The sequence below is a fragment of the Sinocyclocheilus grahami genome, unplaced genomic scaffold (genome assembly GCF_001515645.1).
Source record: "Sinocyclocheilus grahami isolate Dianchi unplaced genomic scaffold, SAMN03320097.WGS_v1.1 scaffold484.1, whole genome shotgun sequence".
Taxonomy (NCBI): domain Eukaryota; kingdom Metazoa; phylum Chordata; class Actinopteri; order Cypriniformes; family Cyprinidae; genus Sinocyclocheilus; species Sinocyclocheilus grahami.
Genome location: NW_015505663.1, coordinates 369,302 through 382,232, shown reverse-complemented (window position 1 = coordinate 382,232; position 12,931 = coordinate 369,302). Strand labels below are relative to the sequence as shown.

Sequence of the window (12,931 nt, the reverse complement as noted above, 5' to 3'; positions counted from 1 at the left end):
AGGTTCGTCTAGTATTTGTAACAGATCCATTTACTTTGAGAAGCATTTTTGACATTTTGGCCCATTTCTAAATAACCACCACCAATATCTGCTGTATCAACAAAATCATCAAAATGTCCATCATCAGTGAATGTACAGTATGATAGTGAGTGATGCTTGTGAATGAAATTTCACCCTTTGTATATTCTAAACGCATGTTATTAATCTTATTGAGAGTGATCTGTGCTTAAGGTTGTCTTTTTTTTTACCTCCAAAATACTGTGAGTGTTGACACGTTGACCTTTATAGGACGGTGGATGTATCTATGTTTCTGGAGCCATAGATATGTATAGGTAGATGCCACATTTGGCCGCTCCACACACATAGAACCATGCCACTCTGAATCAATTTCACTCTGATATACATCACAACAGGGGAAAATATCTGTAGCAACTTCTGTTAAATTGCAGCTAAAGGCTATTTACTTTTCAGTGAGCTTACTAGAGCCTAGAATATTGAAATACACATAATATCTAGATTAAATTATTAAAAGGTTGTACAAATACAATTTTATATTACAGAAGTAGTGAAACAGGGGTTTAAGTATCACATTTTATCTTTCCTCATCTCTGGACCTGACAATTTGTCTCGTCAAACCTCAAATCTCTAGACCCACAGGTAGAAACCTTCCAAACCATAAGGGGAAAAGATCTGTATCTGGAAAAATCACGGCCACAACGGGGGTTTTTTTTTTACAAAGATCATTTACAGTCAGTCTGTTGGAAGACCACCCAAAACTAACAGAGAGAACCATTATTCATTCTCAAAAGAAGCCTCAAAGCCACAAACTCAACTGTACTTTCTTGCTGGCCTCCATGGATCTATAAATAGATTGCATGATTCCTTTCACTTTTTAGCACAAAAAGGGGGTGTCCTAATTGTTTCGACTTGGTCAGTCAAGTTAAAAACATGATTAGCAAAATAAAAAGTATGTTGATTGGATTCCCAAAATGACTTTTGGAATCCTGTCTCCTGATCTATAGGGCTGGGGGCGGGAAAGTGATGAAAAAAGTAGATATATGTGCGGTTGGTTTTAGTCTCGGTTAATGTGAAACTGCAGCTCAGACCAAGCACCCCTTCTACTGACCACACAAAGAATTACACACCGTAACAAAAACAAAATTAGTTGTGAATTAAGTGTATTATCTAAAGCAGTGGGTTCTCAACCTGGAGGCCAGGGCAAACTTCTTAGAGAGCCTCAAGATGAACTAAAGTGATTTGAGAAAAAAAAGCATTAAAATAAGCTAAAACAACTAATGATCAAAATAGAAGCTGGCATCATATTTCTCGGTTTAATTTGGTTATGCCATGTTTAAAATATTTTCTTGGGTAAATTGCTGAGAAACTGGAAAAAATCACAAATTACTACAAAATTCATTTGTAATGTAAATGCTGAAGAACATTCAGCTATTGAATGATTAGTCTTCTGGAATTTTAATTGTTAATATTAATATTAAAGGGGTCATATGATGCGATTTCAATTTTTCCTTTCTCTTTGGAGTGTTACAAGCTCTTGGTGCATAAAGAAGATCTGTAAAGATGCAAAGACTGAAGTCTCAAATCCAAAGAGATATTCTTTATAAAAGTTAAGAGTCAACCACGCCTACCTAGTACGGCTCGTTCTAACACGCCACCACATACCTACGTCACTATCTGGGAAGATTTGCATAACGCCGCCCAAATGCGCAGTCCAGCCCGGGTCGTCAAATGTGGTTGCCGCAGGCATCACAATGTGGTAAGGGATGTAACATTTCCGTAACACACTTGAGGAATTCGGCCAATCACAATGCACTGGATAGCTGGCCAATCAGAGCACACCTCCCTTTTTCAGAACGATGAGCTTTGTAAAAATCAACGTGTTTCAGAAAGGCGGGGGCATAGAGGAGAAACAATAATGTACAGTATGTGGAAAATAATGTGTTTTTTTAACCTTAAACCGCATAAACACATTTCATTACACCAAATACACAAAATAATGTTCTTTTTAGCAGCATCATATAACCCCTTTAATATATTGCCACTCCTAGTTTCTGTAAACACAAAAGTTTTCATTACAGCAGAAGCACCAGAAATATCTTGAGGGGCCTTCAAATATTTACTTTGTCAATGGGGAACCTTGAAATGGAGAACCACTGATTTAAAGAGTTAAAGCATCTGTTTAACTGCTGCCATCAAACAGTTCAACGCCTTCTGAATCTATTTTGACTATTCATTTTGTGGGTAACACTTTACAATAAGGTTCATTAGTTAACAGTAGTTAACTACTTTAGTTAACATGAACTAAGCATGAACTATACTTCTACAACATTTATTAATCTTAGTTCATGTTAATCTCAACATTTACTAATGCATTATTAAAATAAAAAGTTGTGCTTGGCAACATCAGTTAATGCACTGTGAATTAACATGAACAAACAATGAACGACTGTATTTTTTAACTAACATTAACAAAGATTAATAAATACTGTAATAAATGTATTGTTCATTGTTTTTTCATGTTAGTTAATACATAGACTAATGGAACCTTATTGTAAAGTGTTACCATTTTGTGCAAATTACATATTAAAAAAGCTGATTACTATGAACATAAATAATAAAATAAGACTTTGACCTGCAGCCAAACCTAAACACACTGGGCAAACCAGCTGTACAAAACATGTATAATCTATTATACTGTAGATATACAGATTTAGGAACCCTGTTCTTCCTCTTCTTGTGTTGGTGATGGGCTGTAACGATTTCCCTTTTCTTGGGTGATGCCTGTTTGAACCTTAGCAATGAACTCTGTGCTGGTGAGGGCCTGGCCCTGTCTGGGGCAGGTGGGCTTTACTGGCAGATATTCGACTTTGTCTGTAAATGAGCAGACAAATAAAAAACAATGATAATAAAAGCCATGTATGATTGTGCAGCTATGATCAAACAGAACATATCTTGTTTATTTCAAATTCACGTGACAGTCAAAAACTACTCGGGCAATAAAACAATAGTGATTGACATTGCATCTTACCTCCTGGTGTGATAGGCTTCATGAGGCGGTTAAGCTGAATTTTCCAGTGCTTAAGCATCTGAGTGGTAGTAGACTGATTCACCAATTCTCTCTGTATAGAAATACATAGATTATGGCATGGGATCAAAAGTCTGATCAGTTAATTTAAAGTAATAGGGCATGATTTGAGGCGTCATTTATGTAGCACAAATGGTCTTTTTTTGTTAGCCCCACTCTTTTCTAGTCTCTCACTTCGGTGTTGTGCTGGCTGCTCTCCTCTGATTGCTGGATGTTGGGTGGTGTTGCAGTGGAAGTCGATTCATGGACAGGTATCTCCTTTTACAATATAAGGTGTTTGTTAATGTACTACTAAACAAGTTGTAATTAGAACAGGGCCGGTCCAGCCAAGCGATGCTTGCATTAAATCACAGTTCATGACTGTGTGTGAGCTACACAGGCACATAGACTTTAGTCAATTCTAAAAAAGGCATTTACATAAAGACAAAACTGTTTAAAGGAATAATTCACCCAAAAGTGAAAATTTGGTCCAAATCTCATTTACACTTTTCAATTATCTAACTTGTTGCGATGCGACACAGTGTGTTACGAAAAAGTTCAGGGTCAGTAAGGGAAAAAAATAAATAAATAAACTTTATTCAGCAAGGATGCATTAAATTGATCATTATTAATGGCAAAAACATAATTTTACAAAATACTTGAACTGTTTTTTTAAAATAATAATAATAATAAATGTTTCTTGAGCACCAAATCAGCATATTAGAATGATTTCTGAAGGATCATGTGACACTGAAGACCGGAGTAATGGCTGCTGATTCAGCTTTGACATCATAGGAATAAACTACATTTTAAAATATATTAAAATAGAATTTTACTGTATTACCATCAATATTAATTATGAAAAATATTACTGGACTCTATTTTTGGTAATATAATGCAGTCTTGGTGAGGATAAGAGACTTTCAAAAACATTTTAAAAATCTTGCCAACCCTAAAATTTTGAGCGGTAGAGTCACAACCAAGGGCACTAATGTCATAGAATATTCTTTTAAATCAGTACAACAGGACATCACACAGGGCTTGATGGACACATTCAATGAAATGATACCAATTGAGTTACCAATACTAACCCAACAGATGTATCCCAAATCACCCCCTATTCCCTCATTCACTATTCCCTACATTACTCTACTAATATAGTCCACTTGAAGGAGAAAATTAAAACGATTGAGCGAACTGAGACAGTGCTTACAATACATGGGTATTCTCTTAGCAGCTAGCCTTTGAGTTTATTGGTTGTACACTTGCTATTACAGTGTATTATGGGAGTGAATGAGCAAACTCGATAATGCCCACTATGGTTTAAGACACGACTACAAATGGCTGTCCCCACAGATAGTGCAAGTGGGGATTTGTAGTGTGTGGTTAATGCAGAGATGAATGAAACAGAGGGGGAAACAAACTGTCTGTTATGACAGTGTTGACGATAAGCATCTCTTTTAACCTGAGAGAGGGTTGTCGAGTTCAGGGCAGCTCTTTGACAGTAATGACCTTTGATTTACTGCTTTGATTCTAAGAGCCAGAGAGGCAATGACAAGGCTCATGTAAAAATATTGTAAATTCTGAATGTTTTGCTATAATAACCTTGCTTAATATAAAATTAAATGCTACAAAAACCCAAATGTTTTTTTTTATTTAACCGACCCTACAAAGAACATCCTGACTCTTTACTATCTTAATTTCTCCACATCAACTCCACACATTTGTCTCTCACCTCTGTGCTCTCTTCTGTTTGCTGACTGATGGGAGGTGTTGTGGTGGAAGAATCCTCCTGACTCCCCACAGCAGAGGTTTCCAGCTGACTTTGATGGAGGAGAAGCTCTATAACTTTCTTCTGCTCCTCCGCAAGTTGCCTGCATGTATAAATGAAAGAAATTAGAGTGTCCATGTGTGTTGGCAAAGGTGTTAATAAACTGAAATAATATGAGATTAGCAGTACCTCTCCAGTTCCTGTCGGATTCCGTCTTCTTCTAAACGGGCGTGAATCTGAGCATTGAGTGCCTCCTCCAGTTTATCTTGTGTGAGTTCTAATTCATGAATCCTTTTCTTATGCTGCTGTACCTCCTTCTCCATCTCAGTCAACGTAGCTGTCATCTTCTCTTTGGCCTAAATAAGCAACTTAATTAACTTAATTGTTTCTAATGCTCTAACACTACAATGTCCTGTCTTAAGGACTGATATTTATAGCGTTCAAATGTTTGGGGCCAGTAAGATTTCTTTCCTTTAAAAAAAATAATACTTTTATGCAGCAAGGACACATGAAATGGATCAACAGTGATAGTAAAAACGTTTATAATATTGCAAAAGATTTAGTGTTTTTTAAATAAATCATGTTCTTTTGAACTTTCTATTCATCAAAGAACACTGAAAAAAAATGATCATGGCTACCACAAAAATATTGTTTTTAGCATTGATAATAATAAGAAATAATTCTTGAGCACCAAATCAGCATACTAGAATGATTTCTGAAGGATCATGTGACACCAGAAACTGGAGTAATGATGCTGAAAATTCAGCTTTGCCATCACTGGAAAAAATGACATTTTTAAATGTGTTAACATATTTTTTTTTAATTGTATTCATATTTAACAATATTGCGGTTTTAACTGCATTTGTAATACAATTAATGCAACCTTTGTGAGACTTCTTTCAAAAAAAGACTTTTTTAAAACTATAAAAGAAATCCTACTGACTCCAAATGTTTTAAAGGTTATTCAGAATTAGTATATTAGTTATATACTATATTAGTTATATCAGAATTAGTATATCATAATGTTATATAACTGCTTTATTCAAAGTACAAAAATGGTGTTTTAAGTAAATAGATTTGTCATAGTAATGCAAGTGCATGAATGTGTTAAAATGTGTTTAAGTGGATGTAGTGTGACAACACTTAGTAATGAAACAGGATGGTTAAAAAAAAACTGTTTTCTCTCTGTCTCACCTCTTTAGCTTCTTTAAGCTGTCTCTCCAGATCTCTCTGTATTGCCTGCTGTTTCTCTTGCTCCTGCTTTTCTTCTTCTTTATGCTTTGCTTCCACCTCCCTCTGTTTCTGCGGGGCCAAACAAAAACACATGTTCAAAATTTTTAATACAAAATAACACAAGCTAAGTTCCAAATGAAACTACTGTATAGTATATACTACCAAGCATTTTTTTTTAAAAACTGTATGTGAAACAGAGCACCATATGCAATCACAGACACCTAAAACACTAGCATTGCCATGGTTTATGATTGTCATGTGGCATGTTTATTATGAGACTGCTGTTCAGTTATGAATATGGTTATTTTGTATATGAGCTCTGTATAAAAACTCTCTTAATTCTCGATGTTAAGATCATGCCTTTACTTTAGGTTCCTTCATCTAACTGGAAATGGAAAGTCAAGTCAAAAGCATCGCATTGTTGGATACAACATCTCACACACTGTGGTCTTCTTCAAATAGCTAACTATCTACGTAGAAACCAGCTGAAAAATGGAAACAGCTGACTGGATGACACAGTTTCAGACTCAGACAGCCCATAACAAATTGGCACGCCAGAAACCTAACTAAAAGCAAAAAGGAAAAAAAAGCTAAAAAAGTTTAAATTCCATCCGATGTTCCTTTAATACAGTGCATCACAATGTCATGCAACTGCTTTATTCAAAGTGCTGTTTTCAGTCAGTGAATTTGTCATAGTAATGCAAGTGCATGAATGTGTTAAAACATGTGTGTCAACACATTTTAATGAAACAGGGTGGTAATGTATTCATTTAAATAGTCAACCTTCAGCCCTCTTGGAAGTTTGCTGAGGCCCCTGGTTGAGAACCACTGCTATATTATATACTGCACATTTTAGGAAATGTAGGTAGATCAAAATTTGCATACTGTCCACAGCACACATACTGTATACTGCAGATATAGTAAGATTAATATGATAGCATGCTATTTCGAACATTCCCCTTTTGCCCTATTCCCCCATCAGTTACTTGAATGATGCTTTCAATGTGTTGCTCCAAGCACTCCGTCTCCCCCTGCTGCTCCGGAGCAAAGTGCTGCGGCGCCTCAACTGCAATGGGTTCATTGTGGCTGCTCTGGTTGTTCTGGCTTCTCTGAAGGGTTTCTCTCTGCTTGCGTCTGCTCAATTTCAGCTCCTGATGGAGAGAGCTCTTCCCCTCGGCCCTCAATCTCAATGCTGTCTGAATGGCTACAAAAGAGGACAACATCGTTCAAAAAACCAGGACAACTTTGACAAGAAAGTAACAGTGTTATTAGTAGCATTTTAGAACTCAAGACCGGTCTTGGTCTTGAAACCAGTCTTAAGATCATTTTTTAAAGGTCTTGATCTTAACCGCATTTGTACTCGGTCTTGTCTTGGTCTCAGACTAAGAGAACTCGGGATTTTGTTTCAAGACCAGTCAAGACCACAACAGTGGGGATATCAATAAATTACCGGTGCATTTACTGATTTATTTATTACCATCATTAATGTGACTGGATGTAAAACTTTCTGTTTCAAATGCAATCAATAACTAATTAAATGACTAAATAACAATAATAAATCATTTGATTTATACCAGTGGATCTCAAAATTGTTGATTGTTGAAGGCCTCCTATTGTCCACAACAATATTTGAAGGTCCCCTCCACTCACCCAAAATGTTTTAGAGCTTAGCATGACTAGAAAGACATATATTCATTATAAAAAAAATAACAAAAATACTAAGAAATATCTTGAAGTTTTACTTGTTTTAGTTTATTTTAATGCTTGTTGTAATTTAATTATTCTCAACATTATTTATGCTTTTGAAATTGTACCAATTCAGATAAAACTCCTATGCCACCACTGCAGTGCAAAGATGAATTTTGTTGTTAGTGATTTAATTTGATTAGTAAAAACTCTATATAGTGTCTTATTATTCTAACTGTATTTAATGATTTAAAATAAGACATTTCTCAAGCAGTAAATGTGGATCTTTCAGATGAATTTCAGCAGTGCTGGTTTGCTCTCGGTCTTGTCTAGGTCTCAACACACATTGGTCTTGGTCTCAGATTAGGTGGTCTTGACTACAACAGTAGTTATTATCATGTGTGGCCCTTACCTTGTACCCAGTCTACTCTCTGCTTCATGTTTGAGGCACTCATCTCGTAGGTCCTGACGGGAGCATTCACACAGAACAGGCAGCGTCGCCCTTCTTTATCGGGGAGATTCTGAGTGCGATGATGAAAATGAGAAAGTTAGGAGGCCTAATGCATTTATGATATTTATTTTACAGTGGAATAGAGTTATTGCTGATCAACCTCCACCACACTGCTCTCTTCCAGCAGGACCTCTCCCTTCTTTTCCTTCAGGTCCTCGTTGACATAGTATATCAGGCTACTGGGCTTCAAAACAAACCAGCGCTCCTGCCAGTTCCTGCGAACATGCCCCTTCTTTAACAGGTAGCCCTGATGGATAAAACAAATAGGAAACAGATAGAATGGGACTAGAAGACTTGAGAGAGAAAAAACTAAATTTTGTAAATTATTGTATCAATGAAATGCCATGTGTAACACAATGCAGAAAGGACCATTCTGCTAAAAATCAATCAAACATTAGGCCGATGTTAAGTGTAAGTAACATTGTAGTGTCGGCTGAGTTGCAAATGATTTGTATTTACTAGGATTCCCATGAGCTAACACACAATACAGCATCAACCTAGTGCGCTGCACGCAAAGCATCAGTCACCTTCTTGATAATGTTGTGGTACATCTCCATGAAAACATCGTCCACAGCGAGACTGAAGGCCTCCTTACTCTCAACATGCAAAAGCTGGCCAGCACTCAAATGTTCCAGGAACTCCCACACTGACATGCCGTCCTGAAGAGCAGCATTCTGGGACAAAAGTTCATCCAGTAACGTCCCATCCCACTCCAGGCTCACTGCACTGGAGACTTTCTTCAGCAGGTACTCTAACTAAATTAACAGAGGCAAAAGAGCATTCATGACTTTGGGTTGGCACATTAGCATCTGCAACTTATGAGCTGTTAGAGCAAGTGCATTGGTAAGATGTTTGAAATCTAAAGTCGATATTAAGATACTTATAAGTATAAGTATCTTAACTATATATATGCTCAGATAACTATGTATATATAAGATAAGATACTTATATATACGTATAGACTATAAATACATGTATGGATGAATCTCACTAATAATAATAATAATAATAATATAAAATAGGGATATAGTGTGGGAGTAATATATAAAATATATTTGAATGGAATAAAATACATTTTACATTTAAAATAAAAAAAAATTATTTATTTATTAGTAAACATAAGTTTCATTTTCTTCAAGGAAAAACACATTTTATTTGTTAAAATATGACATTTATATGACAAATATGTTATTTGTCATGAGATTCACCAAGAGATCAAAAAACGTATTTTCAAGGAGTTTCATTTGTTAAATGCTAAAGAAAACCAAATGGGGATGAGATGAGAGAACACAGATGGCAAGAAATGCAAGTTACAACATCTTCAGATTTGGTTACTTGATAAAAATCTAGCTTTGACATGCGTTATCATCAGGAAATCACCCCATATAGATATGTAGTTCCATTTCTTGTGTCACTTCCTTCCTTAAAACAAAACGCAACACCATAGTGAAGCTTCAGACCACTTCAACTTTGTCTGAATAACCAACATTGAGATTATTAAGTTTACAGTCTTGCTTTAAGTGTCAACTCTCACTTTAGCGTTATCATCAGGAAATCACCCCATATAGATATGTAGTTCCATTTCTTGTGTCACTTCCTTCCTTAAAACAAAACACCATAGTGAAGCTTCAGACCACTTCAACTTTGTCTGAATAACCAACATTGAGATTATTAAGTTTACAGTCTTGCTTTAAGTGTCAACTCTCACTTTAGCATCCTAAAACTGCTCTGTTCACAAAAACAAGAATAGACTCAAACCAGTTGAGTTTGAGACTCAACCAGTTGCAACTCTGCTTATCTGCATCTGCCCCTCTTTCTCTCGCACTCACCTCCGGCTGAATGATGACTAATGGGTAACGGTCTTCAGAAAGCAGGTTGAACAGACAGAAGAGTTTGAAGCAGTCTTTCTGTGAACACAGGCCCTGTTGAATGCTGGGTTTGCAGTTCTTCTTTGATGTCATCGTCCAGCACAGATCATCAAAGGCTTCCTTGCTGAACGTCCCCTCTGTGGCCTGTAAATTAACACAATACTATTAACAGCCAAGCAAACATCACCTGACACTGTTTGCCAACAGACATTTCCCAGTGTTCTATTCAAATTCGGTCATTATTTAATTAGTATAATTTCATTCCAAACCTATATGGCTTTATGTGCAACGCAAAAGTAATATACTGTGTTTTAAGGGAACGTTTGCATCCGTTTTGATGCCTACAAGCTCAATTCATTGTAACTGCTTAGAAAAAAAAGCAACTAATACATTCTTTAAACTTTCTCAGTTTGTGTTTTGAAGCAGAAAGAAAGTCATTTGGATTTGGAACAACATGAAGTTGAGCAATCCCTTGTGAAAAAGAAGTGTGCTTATTTATACTGAATGTGCACTTGTAGTGTACTTTAAATCTTACAATTATAACTGTACTTGCAGATTGTATAATATGAAATAAAATTCCTATTTTTAAAAAAAAGTTTGTAAATGATACGACAATAGATGTACTGTTCAAAATAAGTCAAAAACACTTTCTGGTCAAACGTTTGTAGAAAATAATCATAATTCAATATTAATTTGTGGTTACTATGCTAGGATATCAGTGTGAACTGGAAGGGAACTGACTTCATACAGTACTACATACACTAAAAATCACCTAGAAATCAGTTGGGTAGAAGTAATTGCCAAAACGGCCCAGAAAAGTGAAATTAACTCTTTGAAAAGCCCCGACCTGCTTTCATTTAGTCTGTGAAAAATGAATGGCATTTAAAAGCCAATTTATTGACATGATCATGGGACACTGCGCTGATATTATATGACATAGAATCAGTAGAATGACATTAATATAATATACAATAATAGTTTTACACACAGAAATTTGCAGGCAATTGCAAAAATGCTTTGTGTAAGATCTAACAAGTCTGGACGCATGTCTGTTTATGCCTAAATTTTGAGCAAAGGGCCGACCCGGGACATGTTTAAACATGAGAAAGACTGTCATAGCTGTCCACAGACTGACTGTCTTTAGGTATTTATTTTCAAGCTCACCAACCAGTGATGCCATTCAATTGCCCGCTCAATATCCTTTAAAAGAAAATTGCACAAAGAAATCAGATTTTAGATGATCTGAGATCATGTATTAATGCATTAGGTTTTATGCGTACCCACCTAACAATATTTAGGTGACAAATAAGTACCAAAAGTAAGCTAAATCTGACCAAACATTATAAAAAAGAAAGTTTTGTTAATTGTTATTATAAAAATGCTGGTTAGGATCAGGTTTATATAAGTGCTATTTTATAACTAGTTCAGTATAAAAACAATATATCTCTATGGAATGTCCCCATTTAGATAGCTAAGTACACTCTTAAAAATAAAGGTGCTTCAAAAGGTTCTTCAAGCGATGCCATAGAAGAACCATTTTTGGTTCCACAAAGAACCATTCAGTCAAAGGTTCTTTAAAGAACCATCTCTTTAATCTGAAGAACCTTCTTTCGCCACAAAGAAGCTTTTGTGAAACAGAAAGGTTCTTCAGATGTTAAAGGTTCTTTATGGAACCATTTAGACAAAAAGGTTCTTCTATGGCATCGTGAAGCACCTTTATTTTTAAGAGTGTAAAGTTTGTGTATGTGTGTGCGTTAAGGTTTGATATGGCATGACTATTTGGACTTTTGTTCCTTTCTTTGCAACAATATCAATCTCTTGATAATAAAAAAAACATGACATTTAACTATCTCCAATGTTGAAAACATTATTACACTGTACATATAAAATAAATAACCAAAGGTGCACAGGTGGGTCTGACCTTCAGTTGCGACTTGGACACTTTTCCGCTCTGCTCTACATCCAGAGACGTGAACGCGTACCAGATGGACTTCAGCAGCTCGCTTTTTAGATCCATAACGCCAGTAATGACACATCCTGCTGACATTCTGAGACAGATACCGCTTCACATTGCGGAACTGAGACGCTGGCTGCGCCTAAAACCTCCTGAGCTGCAAACCTAGGCAGCACTGTGGGTAACAGAGCTTTACCGCAGCTATGAGGACTAGAAACGCGTCTATGATGCCTACAATGCTGTCTAGGTAGCAGCTCGATAGATTTTGAGACACAACCTGAGTATCGAGTAAAATGCACCAGCTGGGAGGGGACAGTTACTACATGTGAACTTAAGACCTCAGTGTAGACCGCGAGGTATGTGGAAGAATAAATAACGCCAATGTAATTTAAACTGCGAGTGCCACAATCAACAACATTTCAAACCCCTCTTCAAAATATGTTTAGTAGCTTTCCGCCTATATGCAATAAAATGGATAAAAAAAAAATTTAATGATGAAAAAGAGCTTGTTTTATCAAAAGCAACACTTAATAATATCGCCTATCAAATCAAGGTTGTTTTTTAATGAGATTTTAAAGTTGCGTCCCCACTTTTTGTCAACACCATCTTCCAATTTCTAAGGAAATTATTTGAAATATTTTGATAATTTTATTCTCCTGATTATTTATTTAATATAATTTTATATTTTTTTCTGTTGATGCTAGATGCTAATAGAACCTGCTTAGCATCTAGCATCAACAGAAAAAAAGAAAATGGCTACCACTCCATTGGTTTTGTGAAAGAAATGACAAATTTGTCAACACCGTCAGATGTCACCACCATAAGA

The 12,931-nt window shown here is 36.0% G+C and overlaps 1 protein-coding gene across 1 annotated transcript; it reads right to left on the bottom strand.

The window, feature by feature from the left end:
- Nucleotides 1-2,634: 2,634 nt before the first annotated feature.
- Nucleotides 2,635-12,198, bottom strand: def6c (DEF6 guanine nucleotide exchange factor c). Its single transcript, XM_016236194.1, has 12 exons — nucleotides 12,073-12,198; nucleotides 10,113-10,295; nucleotides 8,811-9,038; nucleotides 8,384-8,530; nucleotides 8,185-8,293; nucleotides 7,073-7,290; nucleotides 6,048-6,155; nucleotides 5,043-5,209; nucleotides 4,818-4,956; nucleotides 3,278-3,361; nucleotides 3,047-3,137; nucleotides 2,635-2,889 (listed from the first exon to the last, which is right to left on the bottom strand). The coding sequence occupies exons 1-12, from the start codon at nucleotides 12,196-12,198 to the stop codon at nucleotides 2,729-2,731; spliced, it is 1,761 nt and encodes a 586-aa protein (XP_016091680.1). The 3' UTR covers nucleotides 2,635-2,728.
- Nucleotides 12,199-12,931: the final 733 nt, after the last annotated feature.